Below are 27,824 nucleotides of genomic sequence, written 5' to 3'. Positions count from 1 at the left end.
GACTCAGATGCAAACAGAGCAGAGCAGTGGGAAATTAAGCACACGAGGGCTGTATAACCAATTATTTTATGTAACCAGCCTTAAGACCATCAGGAACTGAACACCAATTTGCTGGAATAACTCAGTGCTTAAGAAACCAGCAGGTTGTTTTTCCTCTAAGTTGTTGTGCTGACATTTTAGTGCCAGATGCCCAAGACTTACTTCCTTAAAAATTAACAAGCTTTTCCAAGCCATGGCCCTCGATGACTCTTCAACAAGAGGACATTATCCTCCCTGCTGAACTCCAGTTTTAGCTCAGTGCACGAAAATGGGTTCAACTATTGCTTTACTGTATAATTTTTCTACTTGTTTTTAATGTACTGGCAATAAATCCATCCACCAATTTGCTCTCACATCACTAATGATTAAGAAAAAAAGGAGGATTCAGACATTTTGATAGAATTAAATTCCTAACAGACAAGAATTCAACAGCTCCCCAAATGAATCCAGGGTTGGATTACAAAAAAAAAATAAAAAAATAAAACAAGACAAAAAACAATCCTCCCCAGAATTTTAACAGACATAACAGTAGTAAGTAAAGTCATTCTTATTACTGTGAAAGGGTTTCAATCTCCACTTTGTTTTCTTTCACCTATGTATTAACCTAACCTGAGACCTAAAATCTAAATCCAAACACCTGAACTTCTCAAATAATAAAATTCTAGTTTTTAAGATATGAAAATTAATGTGATGTTTACTCCAGATGTTATTTTAAAAAACCTGCTGGACTGGAAATACGTTTTAAATTTTCTACAATTAACTGAATGACAGATGTAATATATTTTCAGCTACAAACTTACAAAGCAAAAACAACAGCAGAGGACTGTGAAGCATGCAACCAGGAAAACTAATTTCTAATGACTTCCCCACAGAGTGGCACAAAAGTGAATTGGTGACCACTGGAAAAAGTATGACACTGTAGTTAAAACACAGGCCAGTAGTTGAAACTCAAAGTTAATCCTTTCACAAAGTGGTGTGGAGTTAGTGTCAATACCAGCTGAGAGCACAATGTTAAAGAGGGCTTGGTGCAATTCAGCTGCTAGGCTCCTGAGGGACACTCAGCTTCAGCATCTGCAGTCACAGGTTCTGCTAATGTAGCTGTGAGAAAGAAAATCCAACTAGACTAAAGCAGGGCCACAGAGTTCTGTCATTTCTGCCCTCCCCCTCTTGCCAATAGGGTCTAAGGTCCCCTATCAGTTATTTCTTGCATCATCAATGTTGTCTCACACTGGGGAAAAGGGAAGAAAATTTGCCTTGTAACTATTAACACTTTTGAGTTTGAAAACCACCTAGAAATTTCTGGTGCTACTGTTACCCTTATAGATGGATTGCTTTATCACATACCTGCTTGCCAAATGGAGGTCCCCAAATCTACCTGAGGGGACATCCTGGCACCAGCAAAACCTAGGGCATCTTCTAGAAACTGTATCTTCTTGCTAAATTGCATCTCCAAGATAGGGATTACTTCTGGCATCTTCGCTGACAAGAGCCGATAAGAGGTGTCTGGCTTCCCAATAAATCTCTGACGGACACTGATTTCATATGGTGTATGAACTCTGATATCATCTACATCCTTTGATTCAAAACGGTGAATGACCTGAGAGTTGCAGTCACTGATTTCCAGACCAGAAGCAAAGAGTGTGAGTTTTCCTGGCTTGACATTTGAGTCTGTTCTGTGGGTGATAATAACTGGAATTCTAATTATGATTCCTTCCTGGTTCTTCGAATCGGAAACTGTGGCAGTTTCCTTTGGCTTGGCTTCCAGTGGTGCTTTCCAGAGCTTGCTGCTGAACGGCCACCAAGAAGGAGATTCGAGCTCAGTCAACAACCTAGCAGAGAAAAGAGAGTGTTAGCAGAGTCAAAGCTAGTAGGGAGGTCATGCTACCCCTCCAGTTCAAAGCAAATTACAACAGACAAAGATTTCTTAACACTGAATCCACCCCTCTTATTTTGTTCCTCAAACCTATTCACAGCTTACCAGGATCCATCTGTTTTAAAAAGCAGCTTTCCTTCATTTGCTAACACAATGGAAAGAGGACCCAGAGTCTCACTGGTCTGACACAAGAAATCCAACTTTTAACTAGACTTAATCAAGCCAGTTCTTCAGCTGTTCTTCAGCTAATACTGCCATTTACCTCAATATTTCCACACATGGCCATCTGCACCACTGCCGCCTTCTGCTCCTTTATTCCATAGCCCTAGTCTGATGCCACCTTTTGCTTTGCCTCCACTCCCAAATTCCCATTAAAACACTAAGAGTGCAATGTTGAGCCTGAAAAGCCCAGCAGAGACTGCCACAGGCATCCAGAGTGCCTCACCATCAGCGTTGGTGAAGCTCCTGAAGGACACAGGCCTCCTTGCTGGAGGTGCCTTAGCATAAAGGTAACCAGACTGACTTTATGGAACAATTAAGCAACTGCTCCCCAGAAAGACCAGTGTATAGCCAGAAATAACGAAAGAGTCAAGCCCCTTATTCCTAAGCAAGAACATGCACCTAAGCAGGCACCCAAGTTTACCAGCTACAAGCAAGAAAGATGTAACACTGTTAGGAAGAATCAATGACATAGAAAACACAATCTTCCTGTTATATTTTTTTAGCAGCATAGCCCATTCCCCTTTTCTGAATCCTCTCCCAAGAAAGGATCATGCTTGCAGATCTTTGGGTCTAAGCCTGACCACTACTCTTTTCACAAAAAAAAAAAAAAAAAGGAAAGGGAAGGGAAGGGAAGGTTTTGGTTTGATTTTTCACGTGATGTGCTCCTGTCTGTTATTATCCCTCTCCTCGTCTAGACAGGAGTTGGTGGCAGAGCCACAGTCAGCACCAATGATGCTCCATTTCTCCCACTTTCCTCTCATCCCCTGCCTGTATCACCCAAGCCCATCCTGCTAGCAGAGGACTGTGTATTTCAAGATGACTCCACTTTAGTGGCTGGAAAGAAATTTTGGGACTGACAACATCTCCACACACAGCTAACACAAACTTCATATCCCCCTTTCCTTCCTGCAGTGCAAACAGTCACCTCCTCTCACCCACCAGCAGCCTCTGACACGCACGTCACATCTGAGCCAAAGTGACTCATCTCCAGTCCCAGGCTTAGGAAGAGGCAAATCAACCCTCTGGGAATCACTGACTGCCCAAACCCTACCCTGCTCCCACTGAAAAACAGCAGTGAGCTGGCTGGAAGCATTCTACAAACCAAACTAGCCTGCAGACAATTAGCCTGATCAGGATGTTTTAAACAGAGATTTTTCAGTCCATTCCTCAGCCACTGAGCAGGACAGGAAAGCAGTCTCTGGAGGCACAAATGAATTCCCAATTAACTAATGGGAAGGAAGAGGTTATGTTTAAATCAACCAAAAAAAAAAAAAATTAGCTGTAAGGAAGTTCAATCCAGATCAGAATTGTGTGGTCCCCCCTCTCCATCAATACCTTAAAGACTATCCAGTCATCAGGTATGCGTCACTGGCACAGTAGTTGTAGTAGATGCTTCTAAGAAGCCAGCCTACACGTAATAAAATCTTTCATGAAAAAAATGCAATCTTACTACAAAAGACTATTTACTAACTTAAATTCTAGAGACACAAGGCTTATGAGACCAAACCCTAAACTACTACTGCTTTACTGCTATTTTGGAAAGTCAGCTTGATTTAATTTACTTTTAAGTTTATTCTAGAAAGGTACTCCCTGATCAAATATGCATCACAACAGTGCTGCTCTAAAGATCTTTTGTAGTGATTTATTTTCCATGAGAATCAGAGTGTGCCTACACACAGAAGACTTTGCAATTTTAAAATCCTGTTTAATTTGGCGGCAAAGTCTAATCTGAAAGAGGAAGCTCCGACTGAACATGCTTTGTTTACTAGCCATCAAAACTCTGCACTGGCTTCAAAACACACCAACTTATATAAACTCATCTTTTAGGAAAAGCAGAAAATGTCATATTGGGAGTCAACCAACTGAATTCTTGAATAGAACAGGCAGAATGAACTGTTCCAAGAATCTACTCCCAGCTAAAGCATGAACACCAGATACTTCTGTAGATAGAATGCAACATGAGTATCAGTTCTGGAGCTCACCACTGCTCTCAGGAAATGCTGTGACACTCCTTAAAAAAATGGGAGAGGAGTAGGGAAGGCAGACCAAAGGATATGTACAAAGTTCTACATAACAGAATTTGAAATGGCATAGTATCATGGATTTAGGGATGAATTCTGAAACTATGAGGTTCAACTTACATTCTACACAGAGAATGACTGAAAAAGCCCCAGGCTCTACTAGCACACATCTTCCAAATTCAAAGCTATGCTGTAACCTACCTGCTGTAACTAAGCAGAGACAAACAACCTCATCTCATTTCTACAGAACACAAAACACTTTTTCTGTCCTCTTAAGTGTAGAAAGAGTTACAAAGTTATTTCAGGGCAATGACAGCTTATGCCTATGTCACTTCAACACATTCAGTGTGTTCAGGGACTTTCTGAAAAGCACCTGCAACGTGACAAGCCTAAACCTCTGTTTACATTGTGGCAACTTATTCTGGATAGCTTGGAACCCTAATTTTTATCACTTCATCCCCTCACTCTCCTGCCTCCTCTCTTCTTTCCCCAGGGCTGACATCCCAGCTGTGCAATGTCTGATTTATAGTCAAGGCTTTTCTGCTGCACAGCCCTAACAAAGGTTCCAGCCAACTTCTCCAGCCTATGGAGGAGTCACCCCTCTGTATCAACAGACTATATGACCGGTCCATATACACAAATGAAAATTTGCAACCAAAGTACGTTGTCATCTAATAGCAATACATTAAAAAGGAAACAGTGAATCTGGGTTTCTGTTTATTTTTGGTCTTTGAACATCTGCTAGAACGTCACACTCTGCTCTGCTTATCTGAACACAGGTCCACTGACAGCAGCTGTACATACCCATGCATACACAAGAACAGAATTAATAATCCAAAAAAGCCTACACATACAGGCAAGATAAAATTAATCAAAGTTTTAAACATACGAAAGGAGATAAAGGGGCCTGGTTCTTTTTATGATAGACAATACCATCAAACTGGCGCTGTTGAAAAAGCAGACACAGAAATTTGTTACCAAAGTTTCCTTCTGCACAGAATCTGCTACACAATAGTCCTGCATGGTATTATCCATGCAGTTACTTCTAAGGAAAACAGTAGTCAAAGAGCCTTACAAACATGAGGCCATTTATGTTAATAGTCTGAATTCATGGTCTTCCCCATTTCCTACACTGGTTAAGGACATGAAGAGAAATGTCATCAGTTTAAGAGAAAACTGTTGGGTGAGAAGCATCTTCATGAGAAAAACAACACACAAACTACACTAGAAAACTGTGTTAGAAAAGCACAGGGTGATTAATACTATTTCGCTAATGGATTTTGGGATACATTTTATCCTGCAAGCTGGCCAAACTCTTTGTACTACAGATAAAACAGCTGACATTTGGTCAATGCCTTCCTTTATTTTTCCATTTTTAAATCAAAGCATCTAGTTCTTCAGATTCATGAGGACAGATAACACCTCCCAGTGCATCTTAACCCAAAACAAAACTCTCTTCCAAAAACAATGAGCAGGTATTTATTTTCCTACTCATTATTTATTGCTACGGAACTTTAAAAGCTATTGCTGAAGCTTTCAATTATCTTGGCTTTTCATTAAAGGGTATGCAGAGTATCAGCAGAACCCTTGTGAAATCAACGCTTTCTTTTAGACATGGTATCTGTCTAAAAACAGACGCTTCTTCCAAAAACAACTGGTTTGAACTATACTGTGTTTGTTATTTCATGCAACTGTCAGAGCTTCTACAAAAGCACTCATAGCTATATATTACAACACTACTGTCTACCTTACTGTCTCTTTTGGACTGCTATCAAATCAAATCTGCAGCATACAAAATAACACAGAATAATGATTAGCATTCAAAGTGAATTAAAGCCATAATATTCTGATCAAGACACCAACCATTTACTATGCACACTGCGTTCTGCAAAACGTAGTTAAGCAACCTCAAATGTGCTCCAAATTCCTTACTTCAGTTGTCTAAAGGCAGCACTTGGGTGTCTAATGAGTACACTGGCTTAAGTGCTCAACTGATATTACTACAAATAGTCTGGTACTGTCTCTCCAGTTCTTGCACCACCCCACTCTGCAGACAAAGCACTTCAGAGAAGCTCACACCGCTCATTTTTTTTCCTCAAAACTTTTATTCCACCTATACCTAAAGGCAGACAGTATTCCATGTAAGGTTCAAAGTAGTACAGTTTTAAATCACAAATGAGGGAGCACTGTTTCTATAGCTATTTCCTTGACTACATCTACACCAGACCCAATACTCGCTGCTATGTGTAGCTGGGAAATAAGTTCTTGTGAAGGAAAGGACAAATATAAAGCCCTCAACTACCCAATGCATGCAAAAAGCAGCTTCAAGGGCTGACTTTCATGCATGGAGAAAGGAGTACAATCCACCTAAAGATTAACTGGCAGCTGTCTCCCAATAACTCTAGGAAATTGCCTCCAAGTCAGCAGCCCACCTGCTATCTTCAAAATTTCCTTTGAGAAGAACTAGAAAAGCAGACCTGTGGTTATGTTTGCTGTGGAACAGCAAAACAGGCTGCTCCACAAAATTAACCAAAGCCAGTATTTTTCATTTATACATATTCAAAGACATCTAATAAAAATGTCAATGCTATACCTTATCCTTCTGTGGGAACATGAATTGTCACCTACTTCCCTTAATGTTGCCTATTCTCTCAGAACTTACACATTGTTCGTATTTTGGAGATCCCTACAATTTCTGCTAGTCATGGATGAAACTTGAAGGGCTTGAAAAGTTATTTGAAAGAAAGGACAGGTATATATGTATAAAGAACTTCACCAAGGTGAAAAAAACGTTACACAAAAGGGAGGACAGAAATACAGACACATCTTGTAACAAGAACTAGATCCACAACAGACCACTGCAAGCTTAAACTTTCAGGGAAAATCAACAGTTTATCCCAGTATAAGGAGATGGACCCGTTTGAGTGAGTCCAGAGGCCATGACGATAATCAGAGGGCTGAGGCACCTCTCCTATGGAGACAGGCTGAGAGAGGTGGGCTTGTTCAGCCTGGAGAAGAGAAGGCTCCAGGAGACCTTGGAGCAGCTTCCAATGCCTAAAGGGGCTGACAGGAAAGCTGGAGAGGGGCTTTTGGCAAGGGCAGGCAGGGACAGGACAAGGGGAAATGGTTTTACACTGAAAGAGGGAAGATTTAGATGAGATCTGAGGAAGAAGTTTTTGCCTGTGACGGTGGTGAGACACTGGCACAGGTTGCCCAGAGAAGCTGTGGCTGCCCCATCCCTGGCAGTGTTCAAGGCCAGGCTGGACAGGGCTTTGACCAACCTGCTCTAGTGGAAGGTGTCCTCGCCCATGGCAGGGGGTTGGAGCTAAACAGCTTTAAGTTCTCTTCCAACCCAAACCATCCTGTAATTCCGAAGACCTCCATGGATCTGCCCCATAAAATTTAGGCATAAGCAATGCAATCCCACAAGCACTGCTTAGCTCAGAGGATGCTCCATTACCATACCTGTCTGCTACATCCATATCCCCTTCGATCTTGTTGAGTCCTCTCATGATGCTATCAAACTGCTCGCCCTGATAATGCAGCACTTTTGCTGTGTCCTCCAGCCGTTTCTGTGAACCACTCAATAATCCTGTCAGTTCTTTTCCCTTTGTTGTTTGCAAAGCTGCTGCTTCCGCTCCTTGGCTTGACAGCAATTGCTCCCTCCAAAAGTGCTCAAGGATGTTGAATACCACATTTCTGTTGGGCTGCAGAGAACTAAACCAGTGCTTGGTGTTCTTCTCTAAGATGGTAAGTGAGCTGAAGATTAAATTTGTTGATTCCTTCTTGATCTCACTGATACTAGAAAGATGGAAGTTGACCAAAAGCTCCCCAGTCTTGCCAGCTGTGAATGTGATTGCAACAGGAGTCAGTGAGAGTCTGCCAGAGACCCATTGTTTGCTGGTGTCTAAGTAGTAAGAACAAGGCCAGCTATGGATACGTATGTCTTCGTTCATCAGCTCGCCGTTCAGATCCCCTTCAAGAGCAACACTCTCAAAGTCAGAAGGAGAAACTAGCATAAAAGAGAGAGGAAATAAAGCAAGAATCCTTAGCTACTTATAAAAACTGACATTAAAACACACTCATAAATAATTAATCCCACCCAGAGCTGGTTTCCAGCACTTGACTGGTAACCTTTCAGGTACATACCTGATAGATTTGGAAATAGCTGTGGATGAGTTACAAAATTTGGTAACCATTTCTAACCATCAGAGTATTTAATTCATAAAGGCTCAGGACTTTCTAACCAGGACTGTCAATATTACTGCCCACTCCATAACAGCACTGCCCCTCTGTTTTATAACGTTCTCATCATGTATCAGCACATGACTTACAACAGCACAAACTTCAAATGACTGCTGCAATAATGTTCTGGATATTTAATAAGCATTGTGCTGTCTTGATCAGGGGAGATGCTTTATAATTTGATTAGTCTTACATGTTCACAGGCATATGTCCATATTTTTGGGCGGACAGGAACCTACTAAAACCAGAATTCTGAAAAAGTTTTCTGAGTCTTTCACATATGAAGTTTTCCTGAAAATCAACCATGTAAAAATTTTTCCATTCCCTACCGCAACATCAGGAGCAGCTTCCCATAGACAAATAGGTACTGAAGAATATCCAGAACATACCAAAATGTAAGTTCATTGATACATATCTACAGCAATCACAAGAAATAACTGTTCCTTCCCCTTCCATGCTGATATTTCAACATCGAGGTTTGTTAAGAAGACACTCAGAATGTCTATCCAACACATCAAACAGTGCAGGTGAAAACAGAAACACCACTGACCAGAACTCACAACCATTAAAGAACAGAAACACCCAGCCACAAATGGATATTCTTCAAACATTGTCACTACCTCAGACCATCACTCTTGGTCTCAGGAGAAACCTAACAATCTACCTTACAAAACTCAAATGGATATTAGAACTTCTGGTAGAATAACACAGGCAAAATAAACACCTCAAATCTGTCGTATTTGTTCTGTAAAATATTCACTGCTGCTTAGTTACTATTAAAGATGTTTGGAAACAGGAGTTTGGGAAGAATTGTAAACAGCTTATCAGCACTGCTGGGAAAACCCTGACTGACCCAAGTGGCAGTTAAGACAAGAAAAACATCAGCTGTATTTATCGGAGGAGGTGCTGCTGCCCTGCTATGCAGAGCAACTCCATACGGGTGATAGTGGAGCAAGCAGAACTGACTGTTCACTTAGTGTGAAGGAACACGGTGTTCAGGGAACTAGTGATTTCATTGCACCTCTGTGACAGGCTGTGTTCTCCTGGGAGAACGTGATGCTATCTGATGACATAATATTAATCCTGTAATACTTGCTCATTGGTATCTGCAATCCCAACAAGAAAACAAACAGCTGTCATATGCCTCAGGCCTGGTTTGCTCACATCAAAACCATCTCAAATTTGGAATAGTATATCCAATGAAACATGTCAGGAGTAGCATCTCCTCACAAACCCAAAGAGTGTCCTCATACCCATGGGTCAGATTGTTTCCTGTAACTTATCCTTCATGCTGCTACCATTTTCAGTATGAACACCAAAACCCAATTATGCTCCACAACTACTTTGTGAACACCCATTACGTAATGGCAATTACACATATTTTCATTATCTTCTCAAAACCTTTCATGTTTGATGGCACAATTTACAAATTAGTACCATCACGTTATCTCAAGATGTTCTCCTACTTGTGGGGTAAAATAAATAAGTTAGACCTACACTACAAAGTCCCCAGTTCAGTTGACACTGACAATAATTACATATTTTGACTTCAGTACGATCTGTTCTCTTTACAGAAATGTCTAGGAATCCTCACACAAATATAAAGTTAATAGACCTTTTCCAGGTAGTGTTGGTGTGAATTCCGGTAATACACACTAAAGATGTCCTAGTGCTTTCAGGCTGCTGCATCAGGAATATCCCTTAAATTACAGGATCATAGAATGGGTTGGAAGAGACCTTAAAAATCATTTAGAGCCTCACCCTATCCTCTACCTGCCCTCCCCACCCCCCCAACCCCCCCCCCCTTCCCCCCAGGCAGGGGCACCTCCCACTAGAGCAGGTTTCTCAAAGCCCCATCCAACCTGGCCTTGAACACTGCCAGGGATGGGGCAGCCACAGCTTCTTGGGACAACCTGTGCCAGTGTCTCACCACCCTCACAGGGAAAAACTTCTTCCTAATATCTCATCTCAATCTCCCCTATGTCAGTTTAAAGCCATTCCCCCTTGTCCTGTCCCTACCTGCCCTTGCCAAAAGCCCCTCTCCAGCTTTCCTGTCAGCCCCTTTAGGCATTGGAAGCTGCTCTAAGGTCTCCCTGGAGCCTTCTCTTCTTCAGGCTGAACAAGCCCATCTCTCTCAACCCATTTCCATAAGAAAGGTCCCTCAGCCCTCTGATTACCTTTGTGGTGTCCTCTGGACTTCCTCCAACAGCTTCCCGTCCTTCTTATGTTGGGGCCCCAGAGCAGGACACAGGGCTGCAAGATGTGTGGCAAGGGCGTTTCATGAGAGCACAGTAAGGGGAAGAATCCCCTCCCTCTACCTGTTAGTCACACTGGTGGTGAGGCCAGGCATTTAGAGGACTTTGCTCCGGAGTTCAGTTTCAATGCCTTTATTAAATATATTAAAACTTCTGTATTCCTGAAATAATGACTCCTCATAGATTGCCATATTCCACAAAAAAAAATGTATTTCTGTACTATGGTTTTGTGCCTTATTTTGTGTCACTATGAATTTTAGTGATGAAAATCAGAAAAAAAACCCACAAAATAAACAAACAAACAAAAAAAAAAAAAACCAAAAAAAAGACCACCAAACCCCACCATGCCATAAGTTTACCAATAAGCTAGACTTCAAAGTGAAAACTCTCATTCTCTTTGGGCCTAATGAAACCACAGTGGTAGAGAGACAACTTCACACTGTACTTTGGGCCAAAGAGAGAGGAGAAAAGCCCACAGAAGTCTGATTTCTATGAGTAGCTATAGCTAACAAAACAGTGACAAGTTCTAGGAAATATTATTGCTTTATTGACTTTTCCTACATAATTTCTATAATTTGGAGAGAAAGCTAAAAGCTCTGGCCTTGATTTCTCCATCTAGAAAAAGAAGGTAGTTCCTTGAATACAACAAAGTTAGATCAGACAGATTAATTTTTTTTTTCCCCCTGGAGGTTTACTGGGTTTTGTGTGTAGGCAATTATTATAATTTCTAGTTAAAGGTTATTTTCTTTCTGTCATACACAAAGAAATAGCGAAAAGCAGTCCTAAAAATCAGTGAGATCGTCCAGGGGGATTCCACAACAGCCATCAGCAGAACAGCGGTTTTCAGAGGACACTGTAAGTGGAAAATGTTTCTAATAGGGATACACAGTTGAATGCTAATAATGTAACTTTTTGTTACTGTAACTGACAACTATGTCAAGTTAAACAACAAAGTGTTCTTACATTACAAAAATGTAAATTCCATTAGTGCTGAAATCAATGACAGTTGAAATTAAATCATGTTTTAGCTTTATTATTCAGGACTGACAAATTTCAAATCCAAATTAAGCTTAACTGTTTGACACTGACTAGATATGAAGTAAATTCAATATCAACAGAAAAAAAACAATAATAACTCTTATGTATTGCATCCTCAAGCTCCCTGAAGCATAAACATATTGCAGAGGCAAATGATATTTACTGAAAGAGCTCCCATCAGACCTGGGGTGAGAGGGTGGTGAGGGGAAGACATCAAAAATTAAAATGAATCAGCAGTCTCTCAATTTATCAAAACATTCGGGAAAGCAGCAGATGTCAACCCCCATGAAGTAGTGACATTCTCTTCCTCCACCTGCACATGTCTTTGCTACTTACACTAGCCTCTGAAAAGCTCAATAAATATTAACATGCTGCTCACAACAAGCTGTTGCTCTGAGATATTAGTTTATAAATAATATATATAAATAATGATGAAACCAAGACACCAAAAGATTATATGCCTCGCAGAAGATCACAAGGGAAACCTGGAACCAAATGCAGGTTTCCCAACGCTCGCTGCTGGAACAGGCACCCACAGAACATAATATCACCTGCAAAACAACTCCTAGACCTTGCTAACAGCCACAGCCACCTTCAAACTGGCACAGCCCTACTAGGGAGACAAGGAGAAACTTGTAAATAACCAAATGACTCCAAGTTTTGTAAAATCTCAGCCTAGAGTTCATTAACACATGCTAAGCATTTCATAAACTATATATGACTACCATTAACCCCCTCCTCAAGACAGCATTTTTATTCTCAAGCCAGCTCTACCATTAAGGCTGTGGAAATATCAGAATCTGATGCAGTCTGACAACTGTGCCATTGAAAAAAAAAACCCAAAAGACCTTCCTAAACTATACTTCAAGCTCCTTACCTCTATCTGTAGATGCAGAATTCTCAGACAGCCTTTTGTGGCCTGCTGCCTCTACAGAACTGTCCATCCGTAGTTAGAATTTTTTCCCCTAGTATTTCTTTCTCTTCAAAATCCAAAACAGCAAGTGAAAAAAAAAAAAGAAGCTACAGCAAAAAATCCTACTCTGCCCACTACCAAAAAGAAAAATATATAAATAATAGATAATGTATATTTAATCCTGGATCTAAGAGTAAAGCAAGTCCTCCAAGTCCAGGAGAATAAACGAAGCAGTCACTTCACCTGTGTATATATATATATGTGCACATGCCTGGGGTCTTATGACTTTTGACTCACCTGACAGCTTTGCTTGACAGTCAGCTCCTCTCTGTGCCCAAGGCCAGAATTTCCAAGCAAAAACCCACTTGGTAATTAAATCCATTTGCTGTTCCAGCACATTTTTCCCCAATATAATGACGCTTTCATTACCATCAGACCTGCACTTTATTTTTTCCCTTCTCTTTCTCTCACAGAGAAGGGATTCATACCTTGCAGAAATATACAGGTACACAAAGATAATCAAGATTGATTTTATTTACCAGTGAAAACAGTCATCAAGGGTACAGAATACAGCTATCATTTATGAACGTTCAACACCATACTATAATTTAATACCAGACTTCAAAGAGTTGAATTAAAACACGTAAGAAATTTCACTAGTGTTAAAACTAAAGAAGGAACAGTCACAATCATTTGACGTTAGCTCGAAACAGGTATTAAAGGTGTACATCCCCATGTAGCATATGTACCACATATACTTTGAAAGTACACAGCACATTTATACATTCTGTCATATAATTCTCTAATGGCTATTAAGCTGTGATGATGGTTTCAAAGCTGCTAGAAAACATCATCCTATTACTTTTGCAACTCTGTTCTCTTTGAGTCAATATTACAAAAACTTTTCAGTCTCGCCTACTGGCAGCACTTTGCCTTTTATAAAATAAAACTTTAACTCTTGTTCGCTCTAACAGCACCTAAATGGAGGATACCTCATCATACTTAAGCCATGAAATTAAAAGCACAGTTAAATACATCAACATCATCTCTAACATAAACAGCGAGCTCATCATTATAGATCAAACAGCTCAGCCACTGTCCTTCAAATGAAAAGATTTTTTTCCCCCTGTATTTCCTCAAGTTTTGGCAATCACGTTTCTAAAACGCCGAGCTATAGGCCTTCTACTACTTGCGCAGCTGGTTTACTACAAGGAACTGTTTGAACCACTTTAAACTGAAAGATGGTAGGTTTAGATTAGATATAAGGAAGAAGGTTTTTTACTGAGGGTGGTGTGAGGCCCTGGCACAGGTTGCCCAGAAAAGCTATGGCTGCCCCATCCCTGGCACTGTTCAAGGCGAAGTTGGACAGGGTTTGAACAACCTGGTCTATGAAAGGTCCACAGCAGGGGGGTTGGAACTAGATGAGTTTTAAGTTCCCTTCCAAAACAAATCATTCTGTGATTCTATGATTGCCTGAAATTCAGGATCTCTCCTCTGATGACTTTAACCATTTTTTCATCATTATGTCAACTCCCATTTTATTCCTACTAACATGGCTAAATGTTACACAAAAAGACAAAATATTCATGGCTTTGTCAAACACACAGAAAAAAGCCTTATCTGAGGTAAAACATACCATTCCAGTATTCCTACCAGAAAAAAACAAAAAAAAAAACACAAAACCCACACCAAAAACAAAACAACAACAAAAAAATCCTCCAAACAAATTAATTAAAATACTAAAAACAATGAGCAGATGATAGTGAGTCCTTTAGAATACCATATAAAGGACTATGTTGGTAGGAAAAATGAAAATGAAATAAACACATGGCTTTCAAGTACATGTAAATAGAGACAACAATAGGTTTATAAACTTGAATGGGTGACAGTCCTTCAACTGCTTCCCTTTACGCAGTGGGAGGAGTCCCCAAAGTGATTTCACAATAAGGTCTCCCATATTTTTTTAAAGAAACATCTATTTTGCCTACACGTGTGTCTACAGACTGGATGCCACATGTTTCCTCTCCCAGCTTGGGCTCCACAACACCAAAACACTATCCACCCCTTTTTTTTTTTTTTTTAAGCAAACACTTCATCCTTATGATACATCTGCCACCCCAAACTGAGTGCAGCACCACACAAAACTACACGCAGCAACACAGCACGAGAACTAGGATTAGCAGCATAGAGATGAGGATTACATTTCCGGCAGCATCACCACAACATTGTAGAAATTCTTCAGCTAACACACAGCTGGGTGGCTGCTTCTATAAAAAGGAGGTGACTCACCCTCTCTTGTGAAGTACTTTGAGATCATTCAATGATTGTAAGCATCACTAATTACCCCAGGAGCACACAATGAGCACAATCAACCACTGTAATAAGCTCCCCAGGGAAGTGGTGGACTCCACAGCATTGGACACTAATAAGATTAGGCTGGATAGTGTGCTGGGACATCTATCCTAGGTCATGCTTTACCTAGAAAGGTTGAGGTTCCTTTCCAACCTGGGATTCTAGGAATCTATGACTCTCCCATCTTTTTTTAACTAAAGGCCTGAGACGCAATTTCACCAGGTTTCTAATTACATTTCTCCAAACGATGCGACAAGGTAAGCAGTACTCAGGGATGACCTTCCAAGTGGTGCAGCAGGCAAAGATACACAGTATGTCTACTATGGCACACAGAGGAACTCAGCTCCACTCATTTGCAAACAGATTACAACAGATCCCCTCTAAAGACCAGTCACTTTGAGGTGCTTCTCCACATCAACATGCTTTCATCTTTCTGTGGAAAAGCCATTTTGATCCCACCCGCTTCTGATACAAAGCAACTTAACAGAAGACCATCCACCTCTGCCAAAAACATTAAAGGATGGAACTGCCTCAGTTCTCATCGTTTAACTCACATCAGCCCCTTACAGCATCCAGGTTAAACCTCATCAGCTTTCCTTTTAATCTCAACCCTGTCTCAACTTCTCCAACCCAAAATACAGACATATGTACACTTCCAAAACCTCGATTCCCTGCTCCACGTCTGCACCCCTTCTCTCACTACCTTCTCCTTCCCCAGTACTAACCCCAAGACTACTTCTTTACCTCAAGATAGCACTCTCCCCCTCCTGAAAAACATTTCCATCCCTTTCTCTTCCTTTTTCCCCAAGTACAAAGATAGCCTTCCCCTTCCTCACCCCAAACATAACTAGATATTTACCCAGTCTCTGTCCTTTCCTTAATATCATAAGAGACACCATTCTTTCCCTCGTCATATTAGCAAAAGCCGTATATCAGCCACCCAAAATCCTCTTCTCCACTTCACTGCTAGGCCAGGCCCAACTGCAATCCTCACCTTTGCCAGAGCTCTAAGACAACCCACACACCTTGGCCAGAACCACTTCCCCCTTTGCTGTCTATCCTTCCCCTACCTGTAAGTCCTCCTTCCCGTAACACCCCCACCCCTTCTCCTAGGACAACCCCCAACCTCTCCATCTTCACCCTCCTCCCAGGCTCACACCAAACCGCTCTTCCTACACCCTTACTCAAACACCACCAACCTCCCCCTTCCCTCTGACCCCCATGAGAAACCCCCCAGCGCCAGACCAACCCCGTACTTACCTCCCCCAGCGCGGCGACCCCCGCATCGACACTCTGCGCCTGCGCCAGCCGCCCGCTCCTATTGGCTGAGCTGCGTGCCGGTGCTCTCTCCTTCTCACCCCCCGGCCGGGCCCCGCCTGCCGAGCTCTGAGGTTCCGTGAGGGGCTGCGGGAGCCTGTCCTTTCCGCCGCTCGCCCCGGGCTGCTGCCGCGAGGGGGTGGGGGTGAGTATCCGTCCCCCGGTGTCCTCTAAGCTTCTGCGGGACGCAGGCTGCGCGGGCGGACCGAGAGCCTAACTTGGGGATTGCGTGTGCCACGCTTTGTGGGGTCCGGGTCCCCTCCCTGGAGCTCCGTAAAGGGGAGCCGCCTCGTGGCCGCCCCATTTGACCCTATGAGCACACGGGTCTCCTCTTCCCCTTCACCCTTAGTGTTGTCCCGCTCCTGAAGCCCATCCCTTCAGGTTATATGACCTTATTTCTCCTTGGGCCTCCTCCCCCCGCTCTGTGCTCCGTTTTCCCTGCCTTTCTGGACACCTCCCTTTTATTCACTATTATTTACCTTTTTGGTGGTTGTCTTTTAAGCCTATAATTCCTGCCTGGCCCATAAAGGTTTTGGGGAGGGTGGGGCGTGCCAGAGTTTACAGCTGACAAAAGGGTGAGCCTCAGTACTGCCACTGAGCTGCAGTGGTTTTCCAGTGCCCCAGATGCCTAGGAGCTTTCCTTCCCTCCAGCCCTGAAATTAATTCATTTAGCAGGGATATCCCGCTGAAAGTAACATTTCTGTTGTTACAGGAAGGAACCCAGACAGCGTGGTCACCTTGTCAAGAAGGTGATGAGGGAAAAGCGACATCTTCACCATCCATAGGGTGACTGTCTTGTCAAATATCCCACCGGCATTAAACCTTATAAACTATGAAAGATCCTAATTAGCCAAACATGGTGGGATGCTCCTGCATGACTTCTTGGTTTACATCCAGCTATTTATATTTTCCTGTGAGTTTTCATGGATTTAAAGACTCAAGCCATGTTTTAAAGCAGTTTTTTTGCTGTAGCATAACAGGATAGCATCTATTCAAAGCTGTCTTGGCCAAGCCAGGAAGGATATCTAGCCTGCATGGACAGGGCAACATTTGCCTGTTCCACTGCCTTTTTTCGTGACTATAGCAGTTCATCTCAGGGTGCATTCTGCCTCCCCGGAGGACACGTTGACTTTATTGAAAAAGTAGAATCATTCACTTACTCAGACTTTTTCCGGGATTATTTGATTCCCAACCATCCCTGTATTTTCTCAGCTAAATTCACTGAAGACTGGGACAGCAGGAGAAGTTGGGTGACTTGGGATGGAAAGCCTAACTTTGATTATCTGCTGCAGAAGTTTGGTAAGTCATGGCATTGTTAATACCTAATAAAATTTTCTATACTAAATGACAGCTTATTTTTAATTTTAGGAATAGAACAGCTAAACAAAGCCTAGAAATTCTTCAGACTTTTTTCCAAGTTAATACATTCATTTTCTATACTTACTCACACTTTATGTTTTGCAGATTTTAATCTCAAATTTATTCCCACAATGAAATGGTGTTGTATAATTTAACCATACCAATTTATAAACCTGCTTAACATTAACCAGAGGAGCAGCCTGATACTTTTCTCAGTCAAGGAGAAAATATTCTGTAGTTACAGTGAAATATCTTTTCAGGTGCTAAAATTTTAGTATATTTAGTAGGAACTGATACCCCAATCCTAATATAGTTTAAGAGGAAAATTCAGGTCACATTAAATAACTAACTTCTGGTCTGAATCACATTCACCTGGAATGATGGTGTTGGGAGTGAGAGCTAGGCTTTATGTATTTGTACTGTACTTAGCATTACATTATAGGGCCCAGAAATTAGAGGCCTCTGCAGCTGATAAGGTAAGGAAGATCAGTTTTAGCATCATTGAATCTGTCCCCACCAGGGCTGAAGTAGTTTATATTTCAGGAGAGGCTGTAGTACCTGTTGCCAACTGTGATGTCAAGGAGTACAATTCTAACCCGAAGGAGCAGCTCCCCTTCAAGGAGTATATCAAGTACTGGAAAGAGTACATTAAAAATGGCTACCGTTCATCCCGAGGGTGTCTTTATCTAAAGGACTGGCACCTGAGCAGGTAAGAGAGTGCTGTGGAAACCCTGCATGCCACTCACAGCAGAGAGCTGCCACAGAGTCTTAGTGCTCATCTTCCTATGCCTGAGAGTTTAAATGCCACCAGTGCTGTTTATTAGAGCCTTCACAGCAAAATACATGCCTTATGCTGCACTGTTATCAGGGTATTTCACATGGCAAGGTCCTTAAGCAGGCCACTGTTTCTGGAAGAGGCTGACATTCTTGAGCACTTTCCTTCTCATCTATGTTTTAAATGACTGTGTTATCCCTGTGGAAACATGTGGCTGGAGCATTTGCCTTTTGTTTGACTTCTACAGTGCAAACCTTACTTTTTTTTTTTTTTAAAAAAAAAGGAATATTTCTGTCTGTGTTAGAAAAAAGATTCAGTAGGCATGTATGAGTTACAATCCTTTATTATCCGTTTTCTTTTCTGCTAACCTTCCCAGTCATTACAAGTTCTCTTCTCAGTATTCTGCCTTACTTCTTCTCCAGCCTGCTGCTTGTGAGATGGATGCATTGTCTGTTTCTCATGTCTGTGTAGGACTTTAATGACTTTTTACTCAACTCTTTTCTTCTTTAAACATATCCTGCTCGTAATCCAACATTCTTATGATGAGCTCTTGTTATAAGTTTTGTGACAGTGACTTACAATAGAGGAAATCTGTCAGTCTCTGCCTCCCTGTTCATCTGCTTTCCTGGTTTCATGGCTTGCTACAGAAAACCTGGACATGCAGCCTACAGTTGGAAGGGGGCAGCATATCCTGTGTAAGAAGGCCACACATTTGTCAAAAATGCCACAGCCTGGCTTCAATCCTAACCTTCACACCTCCAGCCTGTCAACCAGTTGAACAACCAGTCTTGCAGGCATCTCATCTATAAATATTGTGTTTATTAGAAACTGTCTTTGCCATAACTAGGAGTCTACCAAATAGTTTAGCTTCACAGCTTTCCTGAGAGGCAGAAAAGCACCTTTGCATTAATTTTACACACAACTCAGTGTTGTCGTAGAATCATAGAATGGTTTGGTTTGGAAGATACCTTAAAGCTAATCCAGTTCCAACCCACTGCCACAGGCAGGGGCACCTTCCACTAGACCAGGGTGCTGCAAGCCCCATCCAACCTGGCCTTGAACACTGCCAGGGATGGGGCAGCCACAGCTTCTCTGGGCAACCTGTGCCAGGGAAGAGCCGTCACAGGGAAGAACTTCTTCCTAATATCTCATCTAAATCTTCCCTCTGTCAGTTTAAAGCCATTCCCCCTTGTCCTATCCCTTCCCATCCTTGTCAAAAGCCTCTCTCCAGCTTTCTTGTTGGCCCCTTTAGGCACTGGAAGCTGCACTAAGGTCTCCCCGAAGCCTTCTCTTCTCCAGGCTGATCAAGCCTAACTTTCTGAGCCTGTCTCCATAGCTGAGATGCACCAGGCCTTGGAGCATCTTAATGGCCTCTTCTGGGTTCACTGCAACAAATAATGTGAAGGAGATGGCAGCTAAGCATTAATGGCCTGTTAGAGACCTGTTTGGTCTTTGCAACTGGGTTTTGAAAACTGAGGTAAAAAGAGAAATATTTCATTTTTCTGAGACCCATTTCCAACACATTATCTTTTTAAGAGCTTTCCCCGAGCAAGATGTTTATACAACCCCTGTGTATTTCTCATCTGACTGGCTGAATGAATACTGGGATGCTATAGCTGTGGATGATTACCGGTTTGTCTATATGGGACCTAAAGGTTCATGGTAAGCCAGTGTGGTTTCTGTCATTCTTACATCCTATTTTTTTTTAAATTAATATTACAGGGGGTTTCACATTGTCCTGGAGGATAGCATCATCCTGCAGAGGGAGTCTGGCCTTACTGCTTAGTGTTGTACCTGAACCCAGCCGGTCTTGTTTCTCAAGCACAACTCCTGTGGTTCTGGATGTGAGCTGTCCTTATGCAGCCAGCTAGAGTTCTTTTTTGCTTCAAAAAGCCCTGAATTGTACCCACAAGATGAGCTAGCTTGCATAAAGTTTCAGAGCAGAAACTCCCTGGGGATCATCCAGCACTTGTGATTTGCAAAGTCAGAAGAGGTGGAGCAGTGCTGATGAGCTGGTCACATATTTTGCAGGTGAAAAATTAAGTCTGGTGTTGGTGATAAAGTTGTCTTTAGAGTAGTCTCATCAGTTCACATCACAGAATCTTTTGCCATTGAGGTATTTGTGGGTCAGGTTCAAAACTAACTGATGGAGAAACATGGGGTATAAAAGGCTGCAATACTATGTAGATATAGTTGCCTTTTAATATATAAAACAATCAAAATTAAAAGGATGACAGGTTTGGATCAGGTTTACATAGTAAAGGTTGATTTCTGTGTGTTTGATTATCAGAGATTTTAATTCATCTAACAGCTTTTAAGGGTTGTCTTCACTTAAATGTCTGATTTGCCCCATAGGACTCCATTCCATGCTGATGTCTTCCGTTCCTATAGCTGGTCAGCCAATATATGTGGGAGAAAGAAATGGCTGTTGTACCCTGCAGGGCAGGAGGAGTACCTGAAAGACCGCCACGGCAACTTGCCCTTTGATGTGACTGCACCTGGCCTTCAGGACAGGAGTGTTTACCCTCGCTACAACCAAAGTCAACCCCCTGTTGAGATTGTGCAGGAAGCAGGGGAGATAGTCTTCATCCCCAGTGGATGGCATCATCAAGTTTACAATCTGGTAAGGTAACTGATACCATCGTTTTCATCACACAGGTTGATTATCAGCCAGCAAGCTTGAATCAGTTCAAACCTCTGTTGCCACAGTATGCTGTGGGTTTAAGCCAAAAGTTTAACTGGGCTGCAAAAAGCTTAGAGAGATTCACAGAGGAAAGGTCTATTGGTCGCCACTCAAGATGATGGCTTAAAGCAAGCCTGAGTTCATAAGCTCCTTGGGTCACTGAAGAAGCTGTCTGCACCCTCTTTTCTTACACTTTTCATCATTAGATGCTACTACTAGTCACTGAGAAATGGGGTGCTAGATGAGATGGACCTATGGTGAGGCTGTTAATCTTGGTTTCTAACTGTAAATTGTAATTTAATAATGGAAAATGCCAACAAATTGGTCTTCGTAATTACAAACCAACATTAAAAACCTTACTCCTTTCTCCCCACTGCCTTCTCCTACATTTGTGCTCTTGAAAGTTATGCTTAGACAGAGGAAGTAAAGATGTTTGCCAATTTACAGAGTGAAACAAGATTTCGTTGCTCAGAGATGTTAGAAAGACAGTCTCTCAGCACAGTGATGCCAAAGAAGCATTTCCCTTGCTGAGGAATATGGTTTTACATTTTGCAGTCTCAGTGATGATATAGCTGTTTTTTCTCATTTTCCTTCGTAGAGCCTAATAAACATTTAAATTATTCCTTCAGGAGGATACCATTTCCATTAACCACAACTGGGTGAATGGCTGCAATGTGGCTATAATGTGGTGCTTCCTACAGGATGAATTAGCAGCTGTCCAGCGGGAAATTAATGAATGGAAAGACCCTATGGATGATTGGCACCTACAATGCCAGGTATAACAATGTGATGCTGGCTGCATGACTCTGTTAGGGAATCGTATGCTTCAGGGATGCTTTGAACCACCTTATTAGAGCTCTAAGACACTAAAGTCCTTAACCTCATACCTGGAATTAGTACATTTCATCAAGAAGTAGGAACTGGTGACAACTTCATTTTGCAGGAAATCACAGAACCCTAGAATGGCTTGGGTTGGACCTTAAAGCTCACCTAGTTCCAGCCCACTGCCCCAGGCAGGGGCACCTTCCACTAGACCAGGGTGCTGCAAGCCCCATCCAACCAGGCCTTGAACGCTGCCAGGGATGGGGCAGCCACAACTTCTCTGGGCAACCTGTGCCAGTGTCTCACCACCCTCATAAGAAAGAACATCTTCCTCAGATCTCGTCTAAATCTCCTCTCTGTCAGTTTAAATCCATTCCCCCTTTCCCTGTCGTCACATACCCTTGTCAAAAGCCACTCTCCAGACTTGTTGACCCCTTTAGGCACTGGAAGCTGCGCTAAGGTCTCCCTGGAGCCTTCTCTTCTCCAGGCTGAACAAGCTGAGCTCTCTCAGCCTGTCTCCATTGTCAAGGTGCTTCAGCCCTCAGAGCATCTTTGTGGCCTCCTCTGGACTCGCTCCAACCACATCCTTCTTATGCTGGGATCCCCAGAGCTGAGCACTGCAGGGGGGTGTCTCACCAGAGTGGAGCAGAGGGGGATAATCCTCTCCCTTGATCTGCTGTTTCTGCTGCTGGTGATCTAGCTCAAGACACAGTTGGCCTCTGGGCTGCAACCACACGCTGCCAGGTCATTTTGAGCTTATCAGGCAATACCCCAAAGTTCTTCTTAGGACTGCTCCCAGTGCAATTTCTGCCCAGCCTATTTTTGTGATTGAAATTACCTTGAAGCAGGTGCAGGACCTTGCAGTTGGTCTTGTTGAACTTCATGAGGTTTAACAAGTCCACCTCTCAAGCCTGTCCAGGTACCTCTGGGTGGCAGGAATGAAATATTACTTTATTAAGATAGGGAAATGCTTATGCCAGTGCATATTTGATGTGTCAGGGAGGTTAGGATATTGTCTCGAAAACTATTGCTTCAACTGCTCTTCAAGCTTAGTATTAGCCTCTGGATCAATCTTTTATGTAGTATTTACATTCCCCTTTATAAAATATAAGTGCTTTTTGTGTAAACAGAAGAACTGACAAGACAGGCCCCACACAGAATAACTGGTTTGAAGACCATTCATGATGAAAGAGTGAATCTGAAACAAGCAAAATTAAGGTAAAGGTGGCAGCAGGTTTCTGTAACTGCAGAGTGATGCTTTCAGAACATCTGACTGTACTGAGCAGGGTTTTGTATCTTGTATGCTTCCAAAAGCTTAAGCATGAAACAAATGTAAAACTTATTTCTTGAGGCTGTTATTGCTGGCAGGTTGATATCCCTCAAAAAGAGTTTCAAATAACACAGCCATTTAGCAAGAATAGTGTTGCTTTTGGGTCTAGTGGTATTTCAAGTAAGGTTAAGAATTTTAGTGCCGTTGTGGAATTACAAAAAATATGATTAAACATAATTACTTATGATTCCAGCTCATTAGTAGCTTGATAAAATGTTTTTATTATTCTTACTATAAAGAAAAGAGTTGTTTTCATTTCAGTGCTGGGTTGTTTTGTTTTGTTTTGAACCTAGTTGATCATGAAGTCTTGCACGGGTATAGACTACAAGGAGTTCTATAACTTCCTCAAAGTTATTGCAGAGAACAGAATTTCCGTCTTGGAAAACGGCCTCGATGATGAAGCTTCATCAAAAAACACACCAAAAGCTGCCATTTCCACCTTGGGCATGCTCCATGCAGTGTTTGATTTAAAGAGGACTGTGAAGGTGTTAACATCATTGAGTGCTAATGAAGATTTCAAGAAACTTGACCTGACGTCACTTTCTCCACCTCCGGAGGCATTGCTCCACCACTTGAAAGCAGCAATAGATACAGCACTACTCTAACTTCCTATTTATTCCATTCTTTGTAAAATGAGCCTTTGGCAAAATGTTTGTAGAAGACTGACTTCTCCCTGTTTAATAGCTCTTGCAGTTGAAGTATAGAGAGCCTTAATATAGAGTGGGGAGAGAGTACATTCATAAGACAACCAAATGCTTTTTAAGTTGACGCCACTTGCATATCTAGAGTAATTGGGCAGGAAAAAAAGATCCTCAGATAAAGGAAAAATCCAAATCATGTTAATATTATATTTTGAACCCTGCTGGTAAATATGCCTGCAGGGAAGAGGGAACAGAAATTCTCTGTGCATCAAGCTTTAGGTCTGTCAGGACTAAACACTGATGTTGCAGTGGTCTTACACTGAGCGAGGTTGCAGTGGTCTGCTCCATACTCCTACTAGTGAGAGCACTGCATACAGACAGCAAACCTGCATTGCAGACTCCAGCAGTTAAGCTCTGCTTTGTCTGGTCACAGCTAAATTACCGTGAGACCTGTCCTGTTTCCAGGTACAGCTTAGCTTTTCTTTTTTTATGGGTTTGGGTTTTTTTTAGGATACCCTAGTTAATTAGATTCCACTGAAGCCTGAGCTGGCTTAACAGCTATACCTTGGATGTGGAAGAGCTGACTGTACCAGTGTCCTGTAAAGTGGTATCTCTCTAAAGCTGCAAGTCTCAGGCAGGGTCAGCCTTCATACTGCTCCAAGGGCCTGCAGGTTTAAATTTAACATAATAATCAGGAAGCTCAAGTCCTGGTTGCAAATTAGTGCAGGCAGCAAATCTGCCACTGATAATTTAAGCATGCACTCCACCCACGCTCTAAAGAAGGAACTGGAATGTACTCTCACATTTCTACATGCTGTTTCAAGGCACAGTATTTTATCAAGCAGAGATTTGATTAATCGGGGAAGCAAGCAAGTAGCCTCATATTATCTCCTAAAAAAGCCATGTTGTTACTACACCAAATAACACTACTGCATGGTTACTTAGCACAATTTGCAACCCTTGGGCTCAAGGAGTATTTCTAGTGAAGCATCCCTCTTGCTTTTACTGGCTGGTAAGAAAGCCTAGAAGCACAAATGGCTGCACACTGTTACCTTAGTTGCCCCTTTAGGGCTCACTTGAATCACTGCTCAAGAACTTCCTCAATTTTCAACCAGATGACTAGTAAGAGCAACTAATTGTATGTTTAGTGCAATAGTAGAAATCTCAGTAGGCTGAAAAATTACAGTTTTCTAGATAATGATTTAGAGTTTATACGTGCATGCATTTTGCATGTCCTATTTTCTAGTAGAAATTTTGCATTTTGAGTAAGGAAGCGGTACCTGAAAATAAAACCAATACCCAGAGCATGGATAAATGCAATGTGGAGAAAACAGCCTTTTTTTTTCTTTTTTTTTTTAAACAGCTGTGACTACATCTCAGTGATTCAACCTTCTGGCAGGGTGTTTCTTTAGACTGGAAAACTGCCAGTTTTAAGCAGCTCTGAAATTAAAAGTTCACAGCTGTTACTTACATCTGTTTACATTCTCAAGGACAGGCAGCTGCAGCTTTCTTCCTTATATGAATCAGGTGAGATTCCATAGAGTTGAGGTTTAAAGCTGATAATCAGTGTAATGGTTGGAAAGGATGGTTTTGGTCTTGTATTCCCCTGTCTCACTGCATGCTGTGCAAGTGGTATCGGCACCAACCCCTTTAAACGCTGCAATTTTATCAAGGGCTTGCTTAGATCAACAGTACTTTTCATTTCACATCCTGTGAAACTGGAACTGCTTGGATTTGCTGTGTGAAACCAGCAAAAATATAAATCCAGCTTTTACACCAAGAACCTAGTAACTCAAATTCCCCAGGGTCTGTTTAGACACGGTACTATCTGGCTGACTACAGCCTCATTTGGATGGATGGCATGAGGTTGCTGTAATTCAAAAATCCAGGCAGCAGTTCTCAGGGAAGAGGCATCATTTCTGCAGTTAATTCCTCTTCCCTGCAGAAAGTAGTCAAGGAAGGAAGAAAATAGGGTGAATAAAGAAGCATTCAAGTAAAGGAAGGTGAGTCTCAACTACTTACTCTCTCTTTATCTGAGCTGTCTCTACACCATAGCATCTTCAACTCCAAAGAGGTGTAAGAGCCCTCCTTCATAAGGCCTGCTAAAACTCAGTGCAAGACAATGGTGGAAAAAAATGGTAATTTAATTGCAGGAAATTATGTTAAAAATTTAAGCCATGTCCTCCTCACTGATTTGGCAGGGAACAAATTATGCATTCAGTCTGCTAGAATTACATTAGGAAGCTAATTTGTAGTCCAAATTCTCCATTCCTATGAATGATCAAAGTAGTGAGGGGGCCATATATTTTCTAAAGATAAAGAGAGGAAAGCAAATTCTCAAATGCCTGAAAACAGCAACAAGATCAGAATAAGAAATATGCGAGCCTGGAGTCTTAAAAATTAAACCATTTTATTTAAATACAAAGTTACTGTGAAACATACATTAGGATATTATCATACCAATATATTAACTATTATAATCTATGTACTATTTATTAAAGCATAATACTTGTGATAAACAGGAGGAAGCTGCCTGTGAAGTTTTGTTATGTTTTCCTTAAGTCACAAATGTGGGCTTTAAAGTCGAACTTTAAAAAAACTAAAAAAAAGGGCAGGTTAAAATCTAGTTCAAAGGAGCTTTTGCTCTAAGTAGGCAACTGCAACATTACTATTTTTTTCTGAGAGTAGCAGGATACCAGATACCTGTTTGCCTTTCACAAGGCAGCATAAAACCCAGCCCAATTCTAATCTGATTTGTAGCCCACTGGCATCAGTGGGTGGTCTGTCAGCAAAAGCTGTGCATCTTAGAAAACCAGTGGTTTTGCAGCAATATGTCAGTGCAAAAAGCCAGGTGGTTTTTGTTTTCTGTCACCAGGATTTGAGATTTCTTACCCCAGAACAACGCATGTTCTTCGGCACACACAAACCCCTGCAGAATTACAAAGCAGCACTAATATGTTCAAGGTGCAAGTGTGATATCCCTGAGATTTAACAGGAGTTTTCAGAGTGTAAATATACACTTGTAAGTATCATAAAACAAGGAAGTTAGTCAATAGCAGCTTTACAATGCAATGGAGAGGTACTGAATTTGTCATGGGTAGGAAGAGGCATGGAAAAAAACATCCTCTTAGGGATGCACGAAAAGCCACCTTACTCTGGGAGCGGGTTGTTTAGGAGGATGGAGATGGCCTCTCTTATCCATGCCATTATTTCTGCCAACCAGAAACAGTCCCACCAAAATAGTTGCCTATGGTTTAATTTGACCATTTTCTATAAATAGCCTCTCATGTCAGTTCACCAGTGCAAAACAAACACAGTGTCTAAAAGAACATTTAAATGAGGTTTCAAGGGAGGTTGCTATTTGCAGGAAAGGGAAATAAAACTACAGGGAAAAAGAAACCTTGGCCACCTTCTGCAAAGACATTCCCAAACACAAGCTGAAGTTGCATCTTGAAGGCTTTTAGTCCACAGCATCTGTATGTCTGTGCTTTACAATCATAGCCAGTCTAAGAGAAAACCCAGCAAGAAACCCTCATCTGATACATAACCATTCTTCCCTTTTAAAAAGCATCCAGTAGAGCAGGGACATAATTGCTTCTTCATCCAACTGTGTTTGGTCAAAAAGTGCAGCAGAGAGGAGGCTCCCTTTGAGTCCTCGGACTCAGGAGCTGTGAGTCACGTGGCAGTTCTCTCTCTGGTGGAGCCTCATCCTCTGTATGTGTTCATAGCAGGACTGGGAAAGGAACAGAGGAATCCTTTAAGAAGTTTTGGAACTTTGGCCTAAATTCTAGTCTCCTGCACACAAAGCAAATCTACACTGCCCCCAAAAGCAGGATTAAATCTGCACATTACAAATGAATGATAGGCATATTCTCTAGACTAGAAGTAAAATAGCCTCCTGTGCTAGGCATATAAGCAGCCCCCTAAAATTAAGGATAC

General features: G+C 41.8%; 3 protein-coding genes across 9 annotated transcripts in view; 1 reads left to right on the top strand and 2 right to left on the bottom strand.

Annotated features, from left to right (window-relative positions):
* Positions 1–16,312, bottom strand: part of SNAP47 (synaptosome associated protein 47) — a 30,447-nt gene extending 14,135 nt beyond the window's left edge. For 2 of the 4 annotated variants that reach the window (XM_061474543.1, XM_061474545.1), the window contains exons 1-3: positions 12,571–12,711; positions 7,621–8,167; positions 1,384–1,868 (exon numbers count right to left, since the gene is read on the bottom strand). In XM_061474543.1, the coding sequence (XP_061330527.1) occupies positions 1,384–1,868; positions 7,621–8,167; positions 12,571–12,637 (1,099 nt within the window). In that variant the 5' untranslated portion in view covers positions 12,638–12,711. Of the gene's footprint in view, positions 1–1,383; positions 1,869–7,620; positions 8,168–12,570; positions 12,712–16,218 lie in introns of those variants that run through there. The other 2 variants (XM_061474544.1, XM_061474542.1) reach the window with 2 other exon arrangements.
* A 594-nt stretch (positions 16,313–16,906) lies between these two features.
* JMJD4 (jumonji domain containing 4) lies at positions 16,907–26,409 on the top strand. The gene is made up of 6 exons (XM_061474416.1): positions 16,907–17,574; positions 18,178–18,343; positions 19,946–20,071; positions 20,765–21,032; positions 21,722–21,868; positions 23,538–26,409. Exons 1-6 carry the CDS (start codon positions 17,310–17,312, stop codon positions 23,847–23,849), a joined length of 1,284 nt encoding a protein of 427 aa, XP_061330400.1. The 5' UTR covers positions 16,907–17,309; the 3' UTR covers positions 23,850–26,409.
* Positions 26,277–27,824, bottom strand: part of ALS2CL (ALS2 C-terminal like) — a 47,292-nt gene continuing 45,744 nt past the window's right edge. For all 4 annotated transcript variants that reach the window (XM_061474403.1, XM_061474405.1, XM_061474404.1 and 1 more), the window contains exon 26: positions 26,277–27,618. In XM_061474403.1, the coding sequence (XP_061330387.1) occupies positions 27,547–27,618 (72 nt within the window). In that variant the 3' untranslated portion in view covers positions 26,277–27,546. The remainder of the gene's footprint in view (positions 27,619–27,824) is intronic.

The sequence above is a fragment of the Pezoporus flaviventris genome, unplaced genomic scaffold (genome assembly GCF_033815535.1).
Source record: "Pezoporus flaviventris isolate CSIRO_AGI_PZ_B2104156 unplaced genomic scaffold, CSIRO_AGI_Pfla_v1 ptg000079l, whole genome shotgun sequence".
NCBI classification, from domain to species: Eukaryota; Metazoa; Chordata; class Aves; order Psittaciformes; family Psittacidae; genus Pezoporus; species Pezoporus flaviventris.
This window is presented reverse-complemented; position numbering and strand designations above follow the sequence as displayed.